Source organism: Serinus canaria, chromosome 2 (assembly GCF_022539315.1).
Source record: "Serinus canaria isolate serCan28SL12 chromosome 2, serCan2020, whole genome shotgun sequence".
In the NCBI taxonomy this organism is placed as follows: Eukaryota; Metazoa; Chordata; class Aves; order Passeriformes; family Fringillidae; genus Serinus; species Serinus canaria.
This window is the reverse complement of record NC_066315.1, coordinates 4,131,378-4,158,379: the sequence shown is the minus strand read 5'-3', so window position 1 is coordinate 4,158,379 and position 27,002 is coordinate 4,131,378. Positions and strand designations below refer to the sequence as shown.

Sequence of the window (27,002 nt, the reverse complement as noted above, 5' to 3'; positions counted from 1 at the left end):
GTAAAACACTCTCACTGCTGGGAGTTCAGCAGCTTTTCATTAGAAGGCACAAAATGGCCACAATCTCTTGTTCCAAGGGCTTTTAAGACTGAACCATCCAATTCAGAGCTGACACCTGGATTATTTCCCTTTTAACCCAATAACTGATCCCACAGAGCCCCCAGTGCAGACTTGTCTGCCCAATTACAAAATGCCACCCAAACCCATGGAGAAGGAGGAAGAAGAAGGATGAAGAAGAAGCCCAGGATGACACCCTGTGCCCTCCATCTTGCTTCCATCCACAACATCCTAAAAACCCCAAACCCTCAATTTCTCACCCAGTGACACACCTACACTGCTCTCTATAATCTATTTTACACTTTTGTGGGTTCCAGTCTGTCTTGGAGTCTGGGAAACTTTCTCCATGAGTGAGGGTCAGAGTCAGAGCTGCCCTGGGGGTCAGGGCAGCCCAGGGCAGACACAGAAATATTCCCAGTGCCCTGGGCTTCCACAAGAAGCTGCAGGCAAGTCCATGTTTGCTGTCTGTGCCCTCCTGGGAGCAGCCCAACTCCCCCAGTGCTCAGGACAAACAGACAAAAGCCCTGGCAAGGAGCAAAGTCAGGACCCTGCATTTTAAAAGAGGAGCTTCCAGCTGTTTGGAGAATCAGTGGATGAGATCCTCCTGGGGATAGGGACAGAGGAACTGATCAGACCTGGCAGCTCTTTAGGGACATTTTTCTAGGGGAACAAGAGCTCTCCAATGCCACATGTAAGAAATCAGGGAGGACAGGAAGGGATTGGGAATGGCTGAGCAAGGAGCAGCTCCTCAAACTGAGGAAAAAGGAAATGCACAGCCAGGGGAAGCAGGAATATGTGACCTGGGATATGGTTTGGATGTGTACTCATTTCCTAATTTGTTTAGAGAGCCACACAAACACAAATATTAACATCACTTACTGCTCATTTTCATAATACAGCTTGCCAATGGCCCAGGCAATGATGATTGGGCAGGGAATACCTGCAGGAGAAAAAAATATTAGGAGTTAATCAAGGATGGATGGATGTGTCCATGGTACCAAAATAAATTCAGATCTGTGTGAGGAGAGTCTGAGTTAATGAATGGGAGACTCTAAACAATAGTGGTCCTATCCTGGTCTGCTTGAGACATTACAACTGCTAAGATCTTTTAATTTAAAAATGAAAAAAAAGATCATCTCAACAAAACTTTAGTACCAGGAAGGAAAGTTAATAAAAATATCAACAAACACATACATAAATACCTATTTCTCCACAGGAGTGCCCAGAAGAATTTTGTCTGACTTAAAGGCAGGTTTGGTCCCTTTTTATTTTCCTGCAGCTGATACAGCAGAATCTCTAAAGGCAGTACTTGGAAGTGAGTGTTCAGGTTTTTATTTCCCAGGCTCCAAGAAGCTTGTAAACATACTGGGATCTCTAGATGAAGCACAATTTCAAAGCCTTCCACATTTTATTTGAGTTCATTGCTCCTTATGAAACAGGATTGTGAGAAAGAATAGCTCAATATATTGCAGTATCAGAATTCTTCAGGTTTTTTTCTCTTTCTGAAGGATCCAGCTACTTTTAACTCTACAGACATCACTGCACTCCCTAACTTGGTGTTAGGCCTTCCAAACCAGCTGGTTTGAAGGGGATTTGCTGGAGGAGGCACCTGGAAGGGAGGAAGAATAAATGGAAGTGGCCTCCTGACTCACACTCAGGCAAGGGGATGTCAAAATTCAAAGGGGAGATTTTTCCCTCTCCATTCCCTCTTCAGCTTCTCACCTCAGGAAAACCCAAACAAGTCCAGCCTCACCAGCTCCATCCCCCATTCTGAAGTGCAGGCTGATGTCTCTGAAACCACTGAAATCACTGAGGTGAGTGCATGGACAGAGCCCCAGTGACTCTGACCCCCACGGAGGAGCAGAGGTGCATTTGTCCCTGACACAAATTTGTCTCTTTTAATCTCCCACTTGCTGCCTGGAAGCTCTGAAGAGATGGAAAGAGAACCACCACACAGAGGGGATGGGGCTGAGTTGCTGAGGGATCATCTTGAACCTCAGCAGCTCTCATCTCCTGCCCCATCATCCCTGGTGGCTCCTGTGCCCTTCAGATAATTGTGTTTTGTTTCATCCTGTTCACACACACTCAAAGGCTCTGGTGCACTCATTTCCCCATGTTCTTGGAGGAGTGGATAGAGAAAATGGAGCCATGTCCTCTCTCCTGGAGAAAACATTTCACTTTTCCTTGTTAAGTGAAGAATTTGAGAGTAAGACTGGTAAAAAACCATGGATGAGGAGGCAGAGCAGAGCCAGAATGCACCCACAAGGTGGCTGGAAAGGTTTATTCAGCTCACAGCACTCCTACATTAGTAATGAGAGACCCAGAGGATTCTGACAGAGGTAGGGAGTGAAAACACCAGGGATCAAACCAGTCTGTGGGTGTGTGAGAGCTGTGTAAGCAGCTGATTTTCCAGTTTGCTGAGAGAATTGAAAACTATTGGGGAAAAAATTGAATCAGCTCCCCAGATAAACATTTTCTTTCTACTACAACTCCTCCTTCCTCCCATTTGATTTTGGATTGAATGACATATTTTTGTTTCAAAGGCTGTTTCTGCAGCAATGCAATTACTTCTGCAGAGAGGGAGAGGCACTTCTGAACAAAATGTCATTCTGCTTTCATGAAAGAAAATATTGGTGACTTTTTTCCACCTTTCTTCCTTGAACAGAAAAGAACTGCTAGATTCACTAGTTCTGTTTGACCTTAGATTTTCATGCAAATGAACAAACTGCCTGCATGGGGCTTGTCCTGCCAAACATCTCCTGGCAGAGTTCAAAACATGGAGAGGTTGGTTGGGAAGGATCTCTGAAGGTGTTTGCTCCAATTTCCTGCCCTGACCAGAACCATCAATACTCACCCACCTCAGCCAGGGCTCAGCCTGGCTGAATTTTTAATAATCTCAAGGTCAGAGGTTTCACAGCTTTTAGGTCACATGTTTCAGTGTTCCACCATCTCCTGGTACATTTTCTGTGTCCTTAACATCCAGCTGGAACCTCCCAGTCTGCAGTTTATGGACATTGTCCCTTTTTATAACACCTGCTATTACCAAGCAGAATTTGGCTCCATCATCTTTGCAATCATCTTTCAGCTCATTCCTGGTACCAAAGAGATCCCTCATCATCTTCCTCTTTGCCAGACTAAAGCAGCTCAGCTCCTTCAGCCTCACATCACAGCTCATGTCCCTTAGATCCCTGATCACATTTTCAGCTGGAGAGTCTCCCCACTTTTTTCCACATCCCTTTGTGACCTCAGGAACCATCACTGACCACAGCATCCCAAAGGCAGCTTTGGCACAGCTGAGTCTTTGAGTAGCCCCAAGGACAGTCCAAAGATGATGAGTGACTCTTTGCTAAAGGCTGCTTTTCTAGGAACAAATCCCTCAGCAGCTGTGGACAATGAGGCTCTTTTTCAAGTCAGCTCCTCACTTAGAAGTGTCTGCTCAGGCAGACTGGTCCAGATTTCACCCCAAGGGGATTTATAATATTTATTCTTGCCTGTCTTTAACACTTTAATACCAGGTACCACAGAACACCATTTTAACTTAGTGCCATGACCTAGTTGAACTGTTAGAACATGGGTTGGACTTGATGATCTTAAAGGTCCCTTCCAACCTAGAAATTCTGTGATTCTGTGAACCACAAAGGTCACTTACACCATCCTATGAAGAGAAAGACCCATTTCCTCAGCTTGTCAGTGGAGTAAGTCATCACTATAGCAGTGTGTAAGTAGCAGCCTTCCACAAACATCCAGAAGAAGTTGGTCACCACAAAGTAATTGTAGACAGTGGTAATACATCGACACCAGGGCTGGAAAGGGAACAGAAAAGAATATTTTAAAATCATGGTGAGAACATTTCAAAGATTCTGTATGTTGTTATTCCCTTAAAAAAAAATCTATGGCAGAATTCACTCCTGGGATGCAGATTTGTCCCTGTGGATGGGAATCACAATATTTTAGGTGCTGACTGGAACTCACAGATCCATCTGTGACCTTCTGCTGAGGCTGGCTTTGACCATAACATGCAGGATCTGCTGTATCTAAACCTGCCTGGCAAATTCAGGCTCCAGAACAAGCCTCCAAGAGGAGCAGGTCATGTCACCACAGTTGAGCTGTGTCAATGTCATGGTCTTCCTTTGTTTCTACTGAGGGGAAGGAGCACAACTGATACTTAAAGCAAAAAAATATATTAAAGGCATATTTTTATCAGCCAATTTAACTCCTTTGTTCCTGCCACTGGGGCTTCATTCTGAAAGTCACACCATGTCACCTCTGAATTTTGCCACAACTTCAACAGGAATTTTTTGTAAATGTAAGAAAATGTGTTTTTTTTCCCCAGAATGGCTGTGCAGTGAGAGCACAGCTGTGGGAGGCACAATTAGCTCCAGATGGGAACATCCCTGCAATAAATTACAAGGAAGTGAGGGCAATTTCCACAGTGCTGCTCACCTAAGTCTGGGAAAACTTCTTTCTTACCAAGCAGACACTGAGTGCATTCCCTGAAGCCCAACTCCCATTACCTGGGTTCTCTGCTATCACTAATTTTGGTCATTATTTTGGTCTCACCATTCTCCAGCCTTTTAATCAACTCTAGTGAAATATTTCCAACTTTGACCCTCAGTTAATTCTATTTTAGCCTTCATATGCAGAAGATACTGATGGTCTGCAGGCAGCCAACAGAGCAACAGATGCACCACCAAGCCCAGTAAAATTCTCACGTTTAAGAATTTACTGGGCAAGAAGCACAGTCACAAAATGACAGCCCATCCACAAGTTGTGATCACTTCTGTGTATTGAATGGAAATAACAAGAAGAAATCTTTTGGATATGTTAACACTTTCATTTCTGTATTATTTCATTAATATTTGAAAATTAGTTTGGCTTCACCCTTAAAATAGGATTTAAGCCCAAAACAACCCAGAAGCTTAAACATTTTGTTTTCAAATGTTTGTTTAAAACAAATTTCCTTTTTTCCTTTCCTTTCTTCTTTCCCTTTCTCTAGAGGAATTTTACAAAAAGAATTACATCCAAGTCAATTTTCCCTCTATCAGAACTAAGAGGAGCTGGCTGCTGGATTGGGAAGATTCTTGGACAAACAGATACAAATAATGGTGGTGAGATCTCCCCCTGCATGACTTCCATAGGAGACCAGGATGAAATGAATTCTGAGCAAGTCCTTGTGGATTACTAAAAAGGAATAGAATTGAATAAAATTGCAGAGCTCATTAGTTCACACCTTTTTGTTTATTTGATTGAGGATTCTTGATCCCCACATGGACCCACCATTAGGCTCCAGATAACTTCACCAATTCCTTCTTGAGTTTTTTTGCAAGCATTTTAAACCTAATGCAAAATATTTCCACATTGATGCTTCTGCAGTGATCAGCACAGAGAGATCACATCAATAGCTAGAATAAATGATGTTCCCATTCATTTTGGTAGAGTTATTTTGGCTGACTTATCCCACAATCACATCACAAAGTTATCACCAAGCTTGTATAAAGCACCTTTCCCAAAAAGGCTGCAGAGAAAAGATGAATTAATGAAAACTGGGGCATGTGATGATCCATCCTTATATTTGCAGGTTTATATTTTCATTGTCACCTTGTGCTCACATTTCAACAGGTATTTGAGTCCTGTCTCCAACAGATTTTTTTCCTAAATAACTCTGAAAATCTCAATAAAGATTTGCAGCATTAACATGAGGGCAAGTCACACAGCATGAAACTGCTGACCATAAAGTTCCCAAACTCCATCTTCTGGAGTGTGAGACAGAGCAAACACTGAATTAACAGAATTTACATTTTCTCAGAGGAGTGTCTGGATGAGTAATAATAAAGATTTGTGCACAGACATCTTTATGTGGGCACTAATGATTTCTATTTGTTTTCCCAAAGCATGGGACTGTAGTTCAGATGTCAAATCTTACATTTGAAGAGCTAATCAAGGATGATGAGTGCCCAGCTGACACTGAAATGAGGGAAGCACGGAAGTCTCTCTGAGCACGTGGATAAGTGTCCCTTGAAATATCCCTACAAAGAAACTCAGCACCCTGAGCTCCAGGGGAGGGCCCTGCCACCTCCCTGCACTCACCTCATTGCTCTCATGGATGTTGTGATCTATCATTTGAAGCAGAAACCACATCACATTCCTCAGGATGAACGTGGTGATCAAGTTCCAGTGGATAATATTCCTCAGGCATCTGATACTCCTGAGCAGGGAAACACACTGAGGTGAACATATATAACAAATGTATCCACCCACACATCAATAACCACACAGAACAAATGGGTAAATTCTGTTCATTGCACAGTTTATCCCCCTGCAATCCCTCTGTTACTCTGTGCAAAAGGAGGTTTGTGTTTTTGCAAAGCCACTGACAATAATTTGTCCTGACAACACAACTGAATCAATTCAAGCAAATGAAACTGCTTGGATCTACTGGAAAAAAAAAACTCAAACATTCAAACTGTTATTTCATCCTTGGTTATTAGTTTTGCTCCCCTTCCCTCCATCTCTAGAACAACTGGAATTGACAGAAAAACCTCTGAAGAACCAGGCTGCCCTGGAGGCTGCAGAGCTGCTCACAGGAGGAGATTTAGTGACAGATATTTGTGCAGGAGTGGCAAAGCTGGAATAGTTTACATTTGGTTAATTCTTGAACAGGCTCACCTGTGTGAGTTTGAATTAATTCAACAGGAGAGGATGAACTGCCTGTTTTTTTAATCCTGGGCTTAGCTGGCTAAAACTTGTACCTTAAATGAGGCAGAGCTGCACATCCTCATTCATCAGGAAATATTTGTGTCTGGTTTTACTCCCTCCCCAGCCCCCATTCAGGTGCAATGTAAATTATGAGCACAGTGTAAAATATGAGCTACAGTGAGCTGGGACACAGTGCCATAAAACAAAAGAGGGCACACCTGAACTACACTTGCTGCTGGAAATGGCTCCAGGAGGCAGCCAGAGCACGAGGCTATTGCCAGAAAACAAAGCACCACTGAAGCAAGACAGAGTCACTCGTGACAGGTTCAGTCATTTGAGACCAGAACATTTCTCTTCAGATTCTTTGTGAGCTGGTAAAGGATGGCAAGTGCCAAGTTGCAGTGTTGCAGTTACAGAATCTTCAATTAAATGATCTTTCCTCAGCTTAAAGCAAACCCCTCTGTGTCATTCATATTTTCAGGAAAAATCCCTTTGCCCAGGATTCTTCTCCTGGGAAGCTGAGAAGCCTCAGAGAAAAGGGAAAACAATTATCTGATCTGCTTCTCCTGTGTTTTGCTGCTTTGGAATGTGTTCAGACATTTTTTATTGTGATTGTTTGATTGGTTTCATGTGAATTGTTTTGACACATTGGCCAATCAGGGCCAAGCTGTGTCAGGACTCTGGAGAGAGTCATGAGTCTCATTATTATTTTTTTAGCCTTCTGTAAATGTCTGTATTCTTTAGCATAGAATTATTTAGTTTAGTATTCTTTACTATAGTATCATAAAATAATAAATGAGCCTTCTGAGAATGTGGAGTCAGATTCATCATTCCTTCCTGCCATGGGGCACCCCCAAATACAATACCCCTCCATTTATGAAAATCACTTCCACAGGGGTTCAAACAGCCAGAACACTTCCTGGGATTTGACAGTGGCCATATCAGGATCCCTGCTTGCCCAGGAAGCTGCCAGATAATGTGGGACAAACACAGAAAGTGGCTCAAAGCTGCTCAGCTGGAAGGGATTGACCTCACCCCAGGGACAACAAAAAGAGAGGCACAATCCAGAAACCAACTTTTTGTTGCCTCAGGTCCTTTGCAAGGCAAACAAGTCATTCTTCACAGCAACAAACCCCATTTTCCTACCATAAAACACTCATTGTACTGTTCTTAGGACTAAATGAGTCAGTCTTAGGGCCAGAAGCAATTCTGTGATGTCCTTCAGCCTCACAAATCTCTCAGAGATTCCAAGCAATTCAGAAAAAACCCCAAAACAACAGACCTCCCACATATGAGATACTTACAGAGAGAAACTCAGAGGTATAACCCTGCTAAGCAATTGTTAAAATCACCTCTGAGTTTAACAAGTCAGGCTGCCAGAATGAAACTGGTATTTGGTTTGAGAGCCTCAGTGACTCATGATGAGTTAATGCAGAGAACAAATCTCCAGCTGCTCAGACCCTTTCTCTTTTATTTAAGCTACAAACTCCACATGTCAGACCCACCTCACTCTGAGAATTTCACTTTTAACAAAAGGCTAAGGTGCAGGGTTTGGCTTTCAAAGAAATGAGGCAACCAAGCTGGTCCCATGAGAGCACCTGGCTCTGAGACATCCAGCTCAGGGCTGTCCTCTGTGCATCACCCTGCCCATAAATATCCTGCAACTCCCCTTCACCTTCGTGTTTCATTCACTGCCTCCAGGTCAGGGATTAGCGAATGAAAGGATGAGTTTGAAACCTTACTTCTAGGGAGAGAAGGAGGCAGGGGACTAAAACTAAGGAAATTCAGGTCAAACTGTGAGTTACTGAGATGAAAGGAGTTGCTTCTGAGAGCTTTAACAACAAAACAGATCTGGCACACTTGCCACCTGAATGTATTCCTTGGAAAAGGTAAGATAAAGGAGTGGGGAAAAAAAGTCCTTGCTCCAGGCATCCATTTAGATATAGATATATTTAGATATTTTTCAGTTTAATCATCCCATAAGCTGGAACATCACTGAATCTGGCTAGGGAAATCTTATTGCCACAAGATTTACAGCAGGACATTGGACTGGACACACAGGCAAACAGGATCAAATAAAGAGTTTTAGATTTTTGGATCATAAAAAAGAGATTTTTTTCCCCCAGTCATCAAAACCACATTGTCTTCTTTGACAAACTCAGGGGGCTTCATGATCTATTCTTTTCCAACCTTAACAATTCTACGGTTTTATGTTTTTATCTAGTTCCTACATAATCTTTGTGCTCCTTACTGCTTCTTGGTTCCTACTGGTTTTTATTCTTTGCCCATCACTCTGCATCCTTGTTGGCATCTTACTGCAGGGGTTCCATACTGTTGTCTCCTTATCACAAAAGGAAACCTTCATGGTGTTTTCAAACCTTCTTGGTGTTTTCTTGTGGGCAGCTCCTCAGAGCAAGAGGGTCTGGTCTGTGTTGGAAACCCCCAGTCTTAACAGATAATCACAAAACACTCCTTTTCAAAAAGCCCAGTTTGCTGAGGGAAGGTGTGCTCGTGGTGTAAAATGAAGAATATAAATGTGGCCAGCAGCTGGAATTGACCAAAATGAAGCTTTGCCATTGGAAATGGAACAGGGACAGTTGGCTCTCCTTTCCCACTGCCTTGAGCAAAAGCCATATTTTGGGTATGAGTAACCTCACACCACTGCCCCCTTCCCTTCTGGAGACACTGGGTGTGTGGCTTGGATGGTAAATAGCTCCTTTCACCTGCTAAAAAGTTTTCTGTCTTTGGGGCTAGCAGAGCCATGAAAGATAACCTGAGAGATGTCTGAAAGTGTCACAGACTTTCTCAAATAACTCAGGCAGTGATGTGACCCCAGGCACAGAATGGTTTTAACTTTTCCCTGATTTTTTTTCCCCTTTTATTTTCTTTTAATAAGAGTCCCAACTGGACACTGAAAGTTTGTTATTGCTCACAAAGAGCCCAGAGCCCATTGTTCTTTCTCCTAACTACCACCAGCACAGAAATCAGTGGCAATAATGCAATTCACAGCCAAGGGCAGGGAAAGCTTGAGCAATAACTGTGTCAGGCTTGCAGTGGGGAGGGAGAATCTGCAGGATAATAAAATGTGTGTGGAGGCTGCAGGGCACAGCAGGGCTGCAGTCCATGGAACAGGGGAACAATCTTTTGGCAGGCAGCTGAGAAAGCTGCTCTCATTTTCAGGCACTGCTGGTGGGTGGAGTTATTGTAATTTAGCAGGTGTAAAGCATCTGGAGGGGTGCTGAGGAAAGGGTCTCCTCACTCCAGGCTTTTTGTTGGTCAGACTCCTCTGCTGGGCTCAGGAGCTCACCCTGAGCACAGAATTCACCTCTGCAGCCAGGCTGGAGTCTGAGGTGGGCACTGAATGAAGGACATTTCCCAAACTGGGTAACAAAAGTGCAGAACAACAGGAGACCTGCAGCACAGCTAATGTTTGCTGAAAGGACAAAGCTGACCTTGTCATACTCATTCATCTCAAAACCTGAGGAAAAAACTCAGAATACTCATAGGAGTCATTTATCCTCCACAGGTCTTTTCCTGGCTCTTTGTAGATAGGAGGTAGCTTAAATTTATGAGCCTTAATTTAAATGTAAATACCCCTGCCATTCATGAAAATGACCTGTCCCATTTTGAAAACTTAAACACTCCTATCAGTTTTCTGTGACATTGAGCCCCACAGTTCCGTTCTCCTTGATTAATTATTGGCTTTGCTCTGTGCAGTGGAAAAGTAACCAAACCTGTGCTCCAGGAGCAGCAATAACTGCCCTCACAGGCAGCACAGAAAAAAAAAAAATCCTATAACTCTGCAACTGGCAGGAGGTGGAATTTAGAACACATTAAGCTGTGATAGAAGCTGGTAAACTGAGCTTTTCTGGAGGCACTGGGGTTGGCATGAATTAATTCCCCCAAAATCCAGAAGCTAAGAAATTGGGGTTGTTCTTACCTCAGGAGGGGGATATCCCAATCTGGGGGTGGTGGCAGTGGCAACATGAAGGAAATGAGAGCACAGAGAGCAGAGAGCTCCTTCTCAAGAGGGAAAGAATCACGTGGGAGAGAAGAGAAATGGGGACTGGGAGCTGAACTGTTGCTTCACACACAATTTCAGCACTGCTGGCAAGGAATTGTGACTTACTGAGACATTCAGAGTTCCACAGCCAAAAGGATCTAATGATGGAAGGTTTCCTATTCCTCTTCTTGTCAGGTAACATCACTTATGCCATTTCCACTTGTTTTACAAGGCTTGATGTGTGCTGAATGGAGCAAGAACAGCAGCACAAATCACCACCCCAGAGATCCTGAAGGCTGGCACAAGACACCACAGACTGAGGCTACAGGCTTCCACTGAGGAGGAATTAAGTATTTTCTTCCTACTCTAATCCTTTTCAGGCAAAAATCACTGCTCAAAGCTTTGGCTGGACTCTTCAGGGAAGAGCCAGCATGTTTTCATGTCTTCATCTCCTCGTGTTTTCATGTTTTCATGTCTTCATGACCCAGACAACTGCTTAAGGGATAACTCTTATCCTTCCATTTGGAGGGAATGATGAAGGAAGGAAGAGGAAGAGCCAGCAGACCATCAATACCTGGCTCTGAGCATGGTGTCACCAGGAGAATTTTGGAGTTTTTTCATCATGGGTCAGTTTACAGGACACCAAACCTGTTGCAAAGGCTGATGATGTGAGGCTTTGGGTGGAGGAGTGCAGCAAGTGAAAGCAAACTCTCATGGGAGGCTGAGTTATGAAGTGCCTCGTTTTATATTTGCAGGAATCTGGGGACAGCTCTAGTGGAGCTTGTGCAGAGAAGGGAAACAAAGATGGGGAAGAATCTGGAGCATAAGTTTGATGAGGAGCAGCTGAGGAGCTGGGGGTGTTTAGCCTGCAGAAGAGGGGGCTCAGGGGAGACCTTCTCACTCTCTAGAACTCTCTGCCAGGAGGATGCAGCTGGGTGGGGTCAAGCTCTGCTCCCAGGGGACAGGGACAGGACCAGAGGAAACGGCCTCAAGTTGCACCAGAGAAGGTTTAGATTGGGTGTAAGAAAAATTTCTTTGCTGAAAGAGTGGTCAGGCATTGGAAGAGCCTGCCCAGAGCAGTGGTGGAGTCACCATCCCTGGAATTGTTCAAAAAAACATGCAGATGTGGCACTTGGGGACAGGGTTTAGTGTTGGACCTGGCAGTGCTGGGGTAATGGCTGGAGGCAATGATCTCAGAGGTCTGCTCCAAGCTCAGTGAATCTCCATGGTCTGTAGGAAGGTGTGTGTATTCCAGTGAATCCAGAGTGCCAGAGCCTGTCTCTGCCTGTGCTGGCCAAACCAGATGAGATTATCTGGGATCTGGGATGAGCCTCCCTCTCACCACACACACACACAGAGCACTCAGCTCAGCTCTGCAGCAGGCTGGACATGAAGAAGCAATTAAGGTGAAAGCCAACATGCTTCTCCTTGGCTTTCCTAATTAGTAAACCAAGAGCCAGGTGTACTGTGAGGACTTGCACACAAGAACCCCTTTATCTATCTAAGAACAGACCATGTTGTTCCCTGACTCAGTTTCCAGCCACCAACATCCTGAACTGCCTCGTGTGCAGGTGTCAGAGCTGGGCTTCCATGAAGGAAAACAGCAGCAAAGGGAAAAAAAAGCAAAATTCTCCAGTAGCTGACTGCAGCCTGGGTCAGGGGTGGGCAGGAAGAGCTTCTGATTGTTGGTAGAGAGAGGATGTGCTGCTTATTAGTTCCACCAAATGACCTTAATTGTGTGATTCGACAGAGAAAGCAGAGAGATAAAAACCCCCTTCCTTTTACTTGCAAAATTGTGAGATCTGGAAAGGCAGAAAGAAAATCACATCAATCCTTTCTGTAAAGGTGGCCTCACTGATTCAGAAATGGACATCTATAAATAGCCCTGGTAAAACTCAAAGTAGCTTTCTGTTGATTTATTGGGTTTTTTTCTCTCTGTCCATACAGTGGCATTTTTCCTCTGGGATGCACAGAGCCACTATTTTCTGATTCAAAGCATGAGACAAACAATTAACATTAACAATCATAATAATGTGCCAGTGTGGTTGAAAGCTCGCTGAATCAGTTGAATCATCTGCATAGAAATAATTGCAAATGAAAACTTTATTAAGGAAGCTTGGAAACCCTCTATTAATTCATGTAGTATTCCATTAATAATGATGTTCAATTAAGACTGCTGTCCCAAAGTCTCTCTGGAAACAGCTGATAGGAGAAATAGGAGTGCACTTTGCTGGAGCCCTTCCCATCCCACGACTGCAACACACCAGAAGGAGAATCATGGACAATACTTAAAAAATTATTTCCCCTCTTTAGTCTTGTCTAGGGCAGGCAAAGCACATGCACAGCCCATAAATGGCACAGAGTGGGAAGAATACCTCACAGCAAGTTAATTCCCAGGCTCTGTGCCTGTCAGGGCCCATTTGCTTTCACCCACATGGAAGCCTCCCCTGAGGTCCCCATGGTTCCTTTCCCTTGTGTGTTCAGTCAGGGCACATATTCTGGAACTGCTAATGCTTCCAGATGGGAACAGCAGCTGGAGAGGCTGGCAGGGAAAATCAGCTTCTTGGGGGCAGTGGCCTGGGGGAATGTAAATATTCCCACAGGAAAAGCAAGGGAAGAATGGAAGCCTGGAGGGAGGTGACAGCTTTATCAGGACAGGAGTGAAATGCTCAGGTGAGAAGGAGAAGCAGCAGCTTCCATGAGCGTTTAGGATGTGCAGAGACCCTAAAAATAAACCCACTGTGGAAGCATCTGTGTGTTTGTCTTTTCCAAAGCTTCACTCTCCTGCCTTCCAGCCAGTTTTTAATCACAGGACATGGGGCATCCTGCCTGCTTTAGACACAAGGGCTTCCAGCCCTGATGTTCCAGGGGTGGGAAGGATGCAGCCAACACAACACACAACAGGCAGGGCAGCCCCAGACTGGCTGTGCTCATTGCTTAAATAAGAAATAACTTAATTCCCTTAAATAAGGGAAACCCAGCCCCTGCAAACTCCACAAACAGAACTCCAGCCTTGACTGTGCCATCAAGACATGCACTGCAGAAAATTCCCAATTTTCACAAGAATTATACTAATACAGATGACTTTATTTAGCCCAGCTTGTGATTGTGGCTGAAGAAAAAGATTTAGGACTCTGCTCTAATTTGCTCTGCTAAATGGTGGGCAGATGCCAGTAATTTATGAACAAAGAGAAAACAGGGCTGCAATGTATCTTTTTGAGCAAAAAACACCTTGCAGCTCAGGTTTTCTGACACAGGTTGTAGTTATGAGTCCACATGTGGCAAGGTGAATGTTCTCCATGAAGAGTGACCCCTGCAGTGAGACTGCACAATTCAGAGACAGGACCTCAGAAGCCAGAGAGGGAGAGCTCAGAGTAGCTGATCTGGCTTACAGCTGCTGTTTGGGAAATACAGTGCACAGCATGTCCTCATTCAGAATCCCCTTATGGGATTATACAAAAAAAAGTAAAATCTGAAACAAAATTAATTTAAATGACCAGCTGGGAATTGAAAGGTTATGTTTTTGGTTTTGGGTTTTTTTTTAACTTTTAATACAATTTCACACTTGGCAAAGTTTATTACATTATCTACATTTGCAGATACTGTGGTGATAAACCAAGGAGGGAAGTCTGAACTGCTGATGCTGCTGTTCACACTCTCCTTGGCCTCATTTACACCAAGACATGGTGTGAGATATTTAATTATTTTGGAGCATTTGCCCAGGAATTGAGGAAAGATTGGCAACCTCCCAGATAACCATTCCTGAGCTTGGTCTAAATTCCTCATTCCCATGGTGCTCACTGGGCACTAGGAAATGTGTCCAGTGGCTCAGCCTGGGCACATCCCCAGGGAAAGATGGTGTTCCCATAACAGGCAGAGGCACCCCAGAGCTGCCTGGGGTGTCCATGGCCCATTTAGGGGTGACAGAAAGCTCCACCTCTCCCCTCTCTCATGTGTGAGCTGACAGAGCAATGTGAAGCAGCAGAATTCACAGAACCATGCAATTGTTTAGGTTGGGAAAAACCTCCAAGATCATCAAATCCAACCATTGACCCAGCACCCCTAAACTCTCTTGCCAGGTGCCACATTCACATGGTTTTTTAGCATTTACAGGGATGGTGACTCCACCACTGCCCTGGGCAGCCTGTTCCAAGGCCTGACCACTCTTTCAGTGAAGAAATTTTCCCTAATATCCAACCTAAACTTCCCCTGACACAATTTGAGGCCATTTCCCTTTTTCCTCTCCCTGTTCCCTGGGAGCAGTGCCTGACCCCCCTGGCTGTCCCCTCCTGGCAGGAGTTGTGCAGAGCCAGAAGGTCCCCCCTGATCCCCCTTTTCTCCAGGCTGAGCCCCTTCCCAGCTCCCTCAGCCTCTCCTGGTGCTCCAGACCCTTCCCCATCCCTGTCCTGTTCTCTGGACACCCTCCAGCACCTAAATTATCTTTTAGATCAGGCAGAAGAGAAGGTTCCTGAGTGCTGAACAACTACAGCAGAGTTAGTGAGGAACCTACACGTTCAATTCCATGGGTGAAAACTGAAATTGAACCACTTAGCATGTGAACAACTGCAGGTGCATCTGCAGTTCATAACTCCAAACATCATCTTGAAAACATATTTTCTGATTTTCCTTCCCAGAGATGACTCAGAATGTGTTTCTTTTTAATAAAATTGCACTCCTGGGCATGATTCATATATAAAATGCAAAGACCCAACTTTGCTTTCCCCCTTTGTTTGAAATCTTGGAGAAGTTGCAATGTTTTCTCCACTGTTCCCAAAACCATTCCATCATCACCAGAAGTAGAACACAGACAAGTTTTAGCTTGACAGTCAACACAGATCTCGAGCAGTTCTATAATCAGAATTCAAACAAGTTCATGTCCACTCCAAAAACTGACAGCCAAAATTTCAGCAGCAACAGAAACACACCAGCAGTAACATACTTCTAGCACAGGACAGAAAGTGGCCTCCAAACCTCAGGTCAAGAAAGGAACTGAGCAAAGGCATTTCATAAATTCCTGCTAAGAGTAGTTAGCAGGAATTTGAGCAGTTTGACTCAAATTTTTTTCCTCTACCACACTGCTCTGGAACCCCTTTGCTCTGTGGTCTGGAAATCATCCTTTCATATCCACTCACCAATCTGTCTGTAGAGCACCTATACCCATCTTTCCTTGCACTGACACTGTCCTTGATCATAAGCAGCTCTTCAGTTTCCAGTGTTTATCCCATGGTGATGTATTTAGAGGCAGCAACAACACTCCTCAGTGGCTTTCATTGTGCTAGGTTACAATACCACAATTTCAGATGCAGCTTGTGAAACCTTTCACATTTTAAGACCAGAGCTCTCTGGGCACACTTTTAATTCCTGCTATTGTTCCAGGAGCTCATGAGGGCCATGCTATCTGGGGTTTTACTTTGTGTGGGGTAGGCTCTACACAAAGAGTGGAAAGAACAAGTCCTGCAGATGTGAGATGAAGAGGGGGTGACTAAAGGCAATGGAAAGCAAAGGCAATGGCCTGGGGTTAATCAATAGGAAAAGTGTTGCTGGCCTTCCTCTGAGTTCATCAGATGAGACTCTTCACAGAGATTCAGGCAGTACAGGCACTTCAGATGTTTTGTATTTAAAGATGCCCCCCTCATTGGGTTTGTTCTTATTTACAGAGCTCCATAATTTTCATTCCTGCCTGTGGGAATTGGAAAAACAAAACCTTCCACAGACACTTAAAGATTTGATCTGCAACCTTAGAAGAAGCTTAGATTGATGTAAAAATACAGTACACAGACTTTGGGCAGAAAAATCATAAACTTTTGTTTCTACAGTTGAAAGTAAGATTATGCCTTAAATAAGTGAAAATTTGTATTAATAAGATAGTGAAAGGTTTATAATATAAGAGTGTAGTTGTATAGAATAAGCTGAGTTTGGAAGTTATAACAGAATCATATTTGTGCATGTGAGAGAGAAGCCTATTGAACAAAAGTATCCACAGTGCAGCAGAAGTGAGTAAAAGTGATAGGTTAGAAAAGCAAAATAAACCTTATAGCAACTGTTTATTAAGTTGGAAAGTTCTGTACTACCTTGTAATGAAGAAACTTGTGACTACTCTGGAGCTATGGCTGACTGCCTGCTCCTCTAAAATCTCACAGCCTCTGAGACTGATGTTGATCTGAGCAATAAATCACTCTTTAGCCTGAAAATAGTCCCATCCCTTCATTTTTAGCAGGGATACCTGCCTTCCTCTGGGGTCTTCTCTGTGGACTGTTCCAGGGTGGCACAGAGCTGTGTTCAAACCCACACTGCACCCAGCCCAGCCCAGGATTCATGGGGAAGTTGGAAATTGCCAGGTGTTGAATCATGAATGAGGCTCTGCTGCTGAAGTGGCAGATGGAGCAGACTGAGCTGGGCTGGGTGGGAAGGCAGGAGGTGAGGGGGGACATGGAGCACTGACAGGAACTCTGTCAGGTCATGTCCTCACCTGGGACTGCTCCTTCCTCTTGCTCCACAGCAAGAAAGGATTGTGGCTTAGATTTGGAGCCTGCTCTGCTCTGATCACATCAGAAACCTCATCCTTTTAAATGCAAACCAGAACTAATTGTGCAGATCTCCTCTCCACCTAAGATACCCTGCAGGTTCTGAGAGGTGTCACTTCACTTTGCCCTATGAAACCTGCTCTGTATTGATGCTCTGCATTTCTCCTGACAGGTTTCTACAAATTATTTCATCAAACTCTTCCTTTCTTACAAACAGAGACCTGCAGCAGCAATCCTGCCAAGCCTGCAGCAGACTGAAGAGCAAGCTCAAAGGAGCTTGGAAGAGGAGAGGATAAAGGAAAGTAGACAGGAGATGGTTGGGGGAAGAAAAAGAAAAAAAGAAGTGATTACATTGTTTGAGAAAAAAAATGTTCCAGTCTTTTGGGGAGAAATATTATGTGGGATTTAGGAAATCTGTGTGTAATCATATAAAAGAATGGGGACACTGCTTCAGGCCTGTGAGAAAAAAAATATATCAGATGCTTTACTGGGAAATAGAAAGAGCTAAGTTTAAGGGCTACAAGAAAGCAGAATTTCCCTCAAAACCTCAATTTGCTTTCACTGCCACCATAGTAGTGACAGAAGATGTTATGACAATGTTTGTAGGTTTGGTTGTTTTAGAGCTCCCTTTATCCAGCAAGGACATATCATTTTTAATCTCCAGTCTGTCTTCCTGTCAGCACTGTCCTTTATTGGATTCAAAACTCAGCAGGGACGTGGATGCCTCCCAGAACAAATACCTTTCTTCCCCTACTTCTCTGATAACCACTGCACAAATAAAACTTCTTCTGATGGAATCCACTCAGGTCACTGCTGGCCACTGCCAGCACATTGTTTAATTACAAGTCAGGAGTTTTACAAAGGACTCTTATTCTACCTCAGAGGATGCTCTAACAGCACAGTGACAAAGGAAAATCCAGGACAAAGCAATTTGGGTTTCTGCATTATCAGCAACAGCAATGGAAAAAATGGGATTCAAAAAAAGTATTTTAATCCTTTGGATTTTTAAAAATTCTTTTCTTTTTCTGCAGCCTGATTGTTATTACTGATACAGAATTCCTCCTATGGAAAATTTCAGCTTCAGTAGTGTGAGATTGTGATTCTGTGGGACAATGAGGCTGAGTCAGTGGAAGAAGGGAGGGAGCAAACCTTGACTGTTAATGAGAACAAACAGACTGAGAATCCCAGCAGTGCAGATCCATTCAACAATGCCAACTGAAGTGCCCTGAGCAAATCTCTCCAAGACTTATACTGAAGATCAAATCCACTTCTACAGAACACTTTGTGCACAAATCCTTTGCTTTTCCTTCTTGCTGTATTCCTTTCTGTTGCTGAGTTTGTTTGATTTTGCATGGTACAGACAGAAAAACTCTCAAAATTTTAAGACCACTAAGATTTGGACCTTGAGAAACAGCTATTGACTTGCTGCCACAGTGACTCACTGGCATTCAGCCAGTGTGCCAGCAACAATCAAAGCCTCTCCTTCACTTTTGATTATTTAGGTGCTAAATGAAATGTTTACTGGCTTGGTTGTCATTGCACAGGTTCAGATGGGACAGAACTGGAGAAAACAAGGCTAAAATGGGTCTTCCCAGGAAAAGGGGGCCCTGGCTGAGCTCTCATCCCCTCCCAGTCGTGCTGAGGTCTCATGGACACAAATGGCAGATGATTTCATCACCTGCTGCTACATCTGAGGTTCCTGACCCTTAAACCACTGTGATTCCCCAGTGTTTAGGGCAGCAGGACTTTTCTGCTGAATGAAGGGTGGGCTGGGAACAAAGGATGAAGATGCTTAAGTGATTGAGGAAGAATTAAACTGGGTACAAGGGGATAGGATAAATTTGGAAAAATAGGGTTGAGATCCAGTTCCTTCCCCCTTCCCAGTTCAGCACAACTGAGGACTAAGCCCCACTGGGCTGGGGCAGCACCAGTGATGGTGAAGCTCATTTCCAAAGGCAGAACACCCTCCTGACCAGCTGAACAAATCCTTTATTGGATACAAAACAGCAACACCTTCAGCCATGCCAGCCAAATATTTCACTTGCTCCTAAAACCCCCAGAGTGAGAGATCCCAAAGGCTTTCCAGCAGTTCTGTTCCAACAGAGCAGGTGTGCTCCAGCCTCCCCCTTCAGACAGAGCTGCCTTTGAGATCCACCTACACTGACAGAGCAAAGGAAAATTGAGCAGGTCCTGGGGGAGAAGCACAAAAATTGGGAGCAGTTGTAAAACTTGAATCTTCCTGGAGATCTCCTCTATTTTCACCCTCAGCAGGGACTCATGGAGTGAGGTAGATGGATGGAGTGGGGCAGGAATAAAGAACTGGCAGATTCCTGCTCAAGGGCAGATTGTATTTTTTGGCCAGGAACTACCTAAATTCTCTCTTTTCACCCTTCTTCCATCCAAAACAAAAGAGCCCCAAATAATAGAAATTGATTATCAAAACTGATTTGTTTTTGGGGCACTTTATAGAGGAAAATGTGAGGATGTCCATAGCCCAAAATCTGGGAAGGGACCACCTGTAATGAACATGAATTTGGGTTGCCTTCTCTGGAACATCTCCAGAACTTTGGAAAATGGATGTATATTGAGAGACCCTGAGGAATCTCATGCTGGTTAACTCTGGCTGCACACTGGACACGTTTTGCACCACACAATGTGAATTTGAAGAGATGGGCTAACTTAATTCACAGCATGTACAGGAAATCCTTAATTGCTACTACTCAGTTGTTGCTTCTAATGATGAAGCTGACTGCAAAATTTAAACCTTAAAGTTGAAATAACAGAAGAACAATTGAGAAGAATTCAGGTGAGCCACCTCCGTGTTTGAAGCTGGGTAACATTTATATCATCCTAATTGTTTTTGGGTTATTTACTCAAGCATTTATAAAAGACTGAGCATAAAAACAGGGAATATAGCTACTGCAATGAATAATTTGCATTCTTTATTCAGTGCAAATTAATTCAGGTCTCCAAGCACGGTGGGAATTAGCTTTATATGCACTGTAGAGGGCTTGAAATGGAAGTTTAAACTGATGCATCATAAAAGTTCCCATTTAATGTTTTAAGGTGCTTTTTTTGTTTCCATTAGCATAGATTATTCTGTTTATAAATGCTGGAGTGTCAGAAGATTCTTTTTGTTATTAGAAAAGGTCTTGTTAGGAATGCTCAGAAGATTTAGCTAAGACTTTGGGGATGCTCTGCTCCAGGAAAACAGTCATTCTTGCACTGAGGTCACTGTCAATCATCCTGTTGTGCTCCTGGCCAGGGGGAGGATGTCCTCCACCCACAGTTTATCCTCTGCTTTTAGAACAGGGTTTTTCTTCAGGATTATCATTGCACAGCACTCAGTGGAGCTGGGTTTAAGTTCAGGTTGAACTCTCCTGGACAACACAGCACAAATTATACAGAAATGCCAGGCATGGAATCCAAGAAATAAAACAGAATTAACCCATCAGGTCACTCCTATGAAAATACATTCCTGTGATTCAGGCTGTGGGCATACATGTGATGACTGATCCACATCTACTTGTTTCCTACCAATCTGCCTTTCCTCCTGTCCTTTCTCTTCCCTGCAGCCCTAACTCTGCTTTCTCTGACATCTCCATTTGCCAAACTCCCTTCAGCACCCTGGACCAGATCAGGGAAGGGTTTCTATGCAGTCCCCTTGATTTGCATTCATCATTTCATGAGCACTGCTGGGGATTAAGCTCCACTAATGATGATCCTCTTTTTATTTAAGAAAATTTCTAAGCCCTTTAATGAAAGAAAAAAGAAAATTAACCCAAAGCAAAATGGAAAGATTTCATTCTGTCTCCTTTGGTTTAGATCTGGGTTTTAGGTGTAAGGGAATGCAAGATATTACCATGCTCTGCCTGGTGAGAAAACAAAACTTGCTCTCAAAACTTGCAACTTGACACACTGAGATCCTGGTGTCCCTTAATGAAGAACACACACTGTGCTCACTGATTTTTTTTTCTGCTGCATCAATAAATCATGTTCAGTTCTTTCCCTGACCCAAACAGGCTTTAGCTCCTACGCTGAGGAGGAGTTCATCCAGCACATTAGTCAGCAAAACCACAGATCTGCTCAAGAATATCAAAGCCATGACCCCTTTCAGGACCATCCATGAGCTGGACAGAGTCAGGAGAGGGCTGGAGCCACCCAGAAAGCATCACCCAAGTGAGTTAGAAACATGCAAACACATTACTCACCTCAAGCACAAGAAAAGCATAAAGGCAACTATGAGGGCCCCTACTGAAATACAGTGGCCCAGGTAGTTTATGATGAGAGCAATCTTGTAATGGAGCGCATACTTCCTCTGGAGGTAAAGAGATAACAGCATTAAATCAGCATCAGTCTCCAAGCACTGGCATCCAGGAACAGTTCAGCACTTCAGAAAACACTCATTACTTTTACTTTTCTCAACTTTATAATGATAGAATAGTACCAGGGCTGATGCCTCTGGGTAAGGCAGATATATTGTCAAGGCATGCAGGCTTGGTGTCATTTCAGTTTCTTACAAATATCTGCAAAACCAAAAAGATTTTGTCCCCACTTTTCCCTTCTTTAATTTTTTTTTTCCATTTCCTCAGATTTCTTTATTTTAAACCTTTGTCATTTCAGGCAACAAACCTACCAAAGACACATCTTCTCAGAGTTTCAAAAGTTATAAAACATCATTTTCTTAGGAAACAACACGGTCCTAATGAGCCAGGTTATGCCATTTTCCAACTCAAATGGCTTGGTTTCACACAAAAATGTCAGTAAGAATAAATAACAAGCCCTTCCCATACAGGCAGATTTTCCTCTGAGGGACATTCCTTGCAGGCTGTCATCTTTATCCTTCAAACCAAAGCAGACTAAAAGCTGGAACCCAGTGGTGTCCCTTCAGTTCTGATAAACCAGGGATCCTGTTGTTTTTAGCAGCAACCCAAATATGTGGTGAAATTTTCTCTATTAGTGTCTATTTCCTTGCATGTGGGGGAAATTGTTGGCAAGTTCTTGATCCTGTAAACAAAAAATTAAGTACAGAAGTGCTCCCATCTAAATCAGTGAATTCAGGGATTTAGTGACCAAAATTTGGCCTTGCAGAAACATCTTTATTGGTGGGCTGCTGTTGCCTTTGGAGAAAGGAGAAGCATCTCCTCTCTTAGCCTGGCTAGGAAGAAGTAGGAAGACACTATTCAGATAAAAAAAGAGGTTTGCTACTGGAAGACTAAATGCCTATGAAAAAATATATTTATTATTAGTTTTGACATTTATTTCTTTTCAAGTTAAGCAGATCTTTCCCCACATTGGGGTGTTGCCCTCCTTCAGAAGAATGAGGCTCTTAAAAACCAACCACCTACATTTCCTCCCTTGTGATAAAAATATGAAAGCAAAATCCTACAAACGGCATAATTTAAAAAAAAATTGGTTGAATTTCTTTTTTTAAAGTTTTTCCCTAACAATTTCCCTTAACATTTTACTCCAGTGAAAGGAATTTGTCAGTGAATGAATGTTTGGCTGAAACTGCAACCAGCAGCTGTAGCTCATCTATTCCATTGTTCTCTGAAGATAAGCATCTTCCAGCACTTTGCCAGAGAGCCAGGGAGCTCTCCTGGAATCATTTTTGTGATGAAACCTGCCTGCATCTTCAGCTCACAGAGTAATGTGCTGTTTCTGGACACAACTCAACCACGCAGAGTATTTTTAAGTCTATTATAAAATCCCCTAAAATAAACTTCCCCCTCCACGGGCCCATTTTCTGAATTGCCTGGAGGTGAAAAGAAAAAAAAAAAGCAACAAAATGAAGCTACAGAATTCAAATTCCACACTGTTTTATTTATCCTTCAGTCGAGGGGACACCTGAAGGGAAAGAAAAGTCTCTTGACCTGCTGTGCCTACCTGTGCAATGCTGTTTTATTTAACAATGCCCTGGCAAACTGCAGGGCTCATTGACTCTCCTGCTCAATTGACAGAGCCAGAGGATCACAGAACATCTCAAGGGATCCAAAAGGATCCCTGAATCCTCTGCTTCTCACAGCACTATCAAAACCCAAACCCATCTGACTAAGAACTGTTTTCAGAATTGCTCATTTAGGGCAAGAAACCTCCTTGTGTTTTTCCAGCACGAGGTTCTTGCTCTTTAAGTCTGACCCTCCTTTGGCTCCTGACCACTATTTGAACTTCACTCAAGTTTTAGGAAGGTGTGGTTTAAAACATGAGAAAATTAATTGGGAAAATTAACTTATGAAGCTTCTGTTTGATGCACTGATGCTGAAGGAAAAACAGGCACGACTTTCATATTTTCTGCTTCTGATGCTAACAAGGTTTCCTGAAGGCAAATTCAAACAAAACACAAACAAGAACTGCCTTGGTGCTTAGGGAAAACTAAACTGACAGGGTGGCAAGATCACTTTCCACCAGCCTACATGCAATCTGCATCTCTGCTGGAATGGGAGGCAGCATCTTCAGGGCTGAAAAGCACGTGCCCAGAAAATCGTGTGTTTGCTCCCCAAAGCTCAGCTCATGTAAAACACTTGCACAGCTCTTTTCTGGCTCTCCCTCTTGGACACCAATACATTTAAAATGTCAACAACCTTCTCCTGTTACCCAATATCCTTCTGCTTTCAGGAAGATTCACTTCACTAAAAGAAAGATTGAAATTCTAGTCAGGCTTAGGAGGAGGGTTGCTAGATTAGAAATGAGCTAGAGAAGGAGATCATAGAATCCTGGAAAGGTTTGGGCCAGAAGGGACCTTAATGATGATTCCTGACATGGTCAGGAGTGCCAGCTACTAGAGCCCCTGACCTGGTCCAACCTGACCTGGAACACTTCCATGGATGAGGAATCCAGGGATGGGGAATCCAGAAATGGGGAATCCAGGGATGGGGGATCCAGAGATGGGGGAACCAGAAATGGGGAATCCAGGGATGGGGGATCCAGAGATGGGGGATCCAGGGATGGGGGAACCAGAAATGGGGGAACCAGAAATGGGGGATCCAGGGATGGGGGATCCAGGGATGGGGAATCCAGGGATGGGGAATCCAGAGATGGGGGATCCAGGGATGGGGAATCCAGGGATGGGGAATCCAGAGATGGGGGATCCAGAGATGGGGAATCCAGGGATGGGGAATCCAGGGATGGGGAATCCAGAAATGGGGAATCCAGAGATGGGGAATCCAGGGATGGGGAATCCAGAGATGGGGAATCCAGAGGTGGGGGATCCAGAGGTGGGGGTCCAGAGATGGTTTTGCCCCCTGGCCACACCACTGCAATCCTATTCTATGACATGAGACATGACAATCATGTTCCACCAGGCAGGGCAGAGGTGTCTCCAGAGCTTCTACACTGAGGAATGACAGCACAATGTCTTTACCTGCACTGGCTTTGCACATCTAAGGCGTGCTGGGCTCCCCTCCAGGCTAATGACAGACTCATTCTGTCTAGGGCACTTTCCCCCTTGCTTCAGCTGCAATGTGACTGCTTAACCTGCCCTAAACAATTCAGGGAGTGATTTGAATCAATAACCACCTAATAACAGCACTCTCAGACCATCTGACAAGGATCTGGCTTCCTCTAACAGAACTTACTGACAGGTCCTGCCAGCGTTTACAGCTCATGTCTCCCTGGGAGGCTGCACACGCCACTGCCAGTCAGTCACTTCCAATTTCCTCCTGTGCCAGGATGATCTCAGCACCAGCACAGCTTAAGGACACCTCTCCAAAGACTTCCAGAAGCAACTGGGAAGTATCTTTGTCATGCCAGATGACTCTGAGCTCACTGCTTTCCCGTCCTGAGCCAGCTGGGAGCTGCTGTGGCTGAAGTGACCGTGCTCCTATGCAGGATACATTAGCTTGAACCCAGCGTGGTGCTAACTCAGCTCCTCAGCTTGAAGCCACCTCAAAACATCAGCAGAAGCAAATTCACATACAGCTGCCACAGACCACAACACCAAAGTTCCTGATTTACAGCTCTTTTTGGAGGCTAGGATGTCTCTTGTGCTGCCTGAGACACTCACTTTTCTTCTAAGAAGAGCAGAGATTTGTGTCGGATGCAGTGAAGGCCCTTTCAACACAGGAGCTTGGAGGCTGAGTAGAATCCTTCCATTTGTCACACACTGTGCCACCAAGCAGCCAGCTGGATCAAAATTATTTCTGTGTCTTGTTTCTGAGCCTGGAGGAGGAGCCAACTATTTGTTCAGAGGGTGAGATTCAGTCTGACAGGAGGACAGCAACACTTGGGTACCCACCCAGGGCATGGGTTAGGAGTAGGTGTGCACACACTGACACCTTGTGTCCCCTGAGGTGCACTGGGCACACCTGTGATTCCCAGCTGGTCCTGCTGGGACCTCCATGGCTGCTGCTGAATCAGAATTTTTAAGGTTGGAAAAGACCTCTAAGATCATTGACTCCAACCATTCCCTCAGCACCACCCTGGTCACCACTAAATCCTGTCCCCAAGTGCCACATCCACAAGTTTTCTGAACACTTTCAGAGATGGTGACTCCACCACTGTCCTGGACAGCCTGTTCCGATGTCTGAAAATCCTTTCAGAGAAGAAATTTTCACTAATACCCAATCTAAACCTCCCCTGACACAACCTGAGGCTGGTCCCTCTCATCCTGTCCCTGTTCCCTGGGAGCAGTGCCTGATCCCCCTGGCTGTCCCCTCCTGTCAGGAGTTGTGCAGAGCCACAAGGTCCCCCCAGAGCCTCCTTTTGCTCCAGGCTGAGCCCCTTCCCCAGCTCCCTCAGCCACTCCTGGTGCTCCAGACCCTTCCCCAGCTCTGTTCCCTTCTCTGGACATGAAGGACACAGGAATCCAAAGGACAGTCTGGAGACACTGGGACATTTTAAACTACACCACACAACTACATTTAAGGAACTAGGTTTTAGTCAGACTGGGAATCTAGCAGCAAATCAGTCCCAGAGCAGAGTTTTAGCAGCTGCTGCCCCAGGTCTCAGCCACAAGCAGAGCAATGATGCATTAATATAACCCAGTGAATGGGTGTTACTGAGCTGATGCCCCTCAAGACTGACCCTCAGCTGAAAAAAACCTACAATTTCCATTGCTACATTACCAAAACTCTGTCATAAAGCATGGGATTGGTGTTGAAAAGTCCTGTTCCTGTCCCCTGTTATCAATCACTGAATGAAAACCATGGGATTCTTTAGCGCCCTGACTGTGAGTCGTCAAGCTTAAAAGCAGTGTTGGTTTTTTTGGATTAAAAATAAACACAAGTCACAGGGCATCACCCCTCAGCTGATGTTTAGCATCTGCTAAACTCAGTAAATACTGTAAATAACAATAGACCCACTTGTGTGCCTGAATCTCACCTTTAATCAAAATGGAGCAAATCTGTGGGGATTGTTCCTTGTCTCTATCTTTTTTTTTTTGAGATCACAAAGTATTCATCTGCAACACTGAGCATTATGAGAGATTTCAAAAATATTCACAAATATTAATATTTGCAAAGCTTGTCACAAATCTTTAAAGATCTAATAAATGAGTTTTTAAGCCTCTGTAAGCAAGGGTGGGGGAACATCTGCACTTTCATCTGCTCAAGAAACATGCTATTTAAGGAGTTTTAAGCTATCTCCATAGCTGCAAAATTTTTAAAAGCAAAAACAGAGTAAAGGGAATAATCCTGTCCTCTAGTCACAACACTTCTCCAGCCTTTTCAAATAAAACCCCTCTGTATTTGCTTGAGCACAGACAGCCACTGTTGGGAGACATGCAA

At 44.0% G+C, this 27,002-nt stretch overlaps 1 protein-coding gene across 1 annotated transcript in view; it reads right to left on the bottom strand.

Moving 5' to 3' along the window:
* CRHR2 (corticotropin releasing hormone receptor 2) overlaps nt 1-27,002 on the bottom strand; it is a 104,730-nt gene that overhangs the window by 39,124 nt on the left and 38,604 nt on the right. Inside the window, exons 4-7 of the mRNA XM_009085770.4 lie at nt 21,492-21,598; nt 6,145-6,262; nt 3,707-3,860; nt 937-997 (exon numbers count right to left, since the gene is read on the bottom strand). Coding sequence (XP_009084018.1) covers nt 937-997; nt 3,707-3,860; nt 6,145-6,262; nt 21,492-21,598 — 440 coding nt within the window. The remainder of the gene's footprint in view (nt 1-936; nt 998-3,706; nt 3,861-6,144; nt 6,263-21,491; nt 21,599-27,002) is intronic.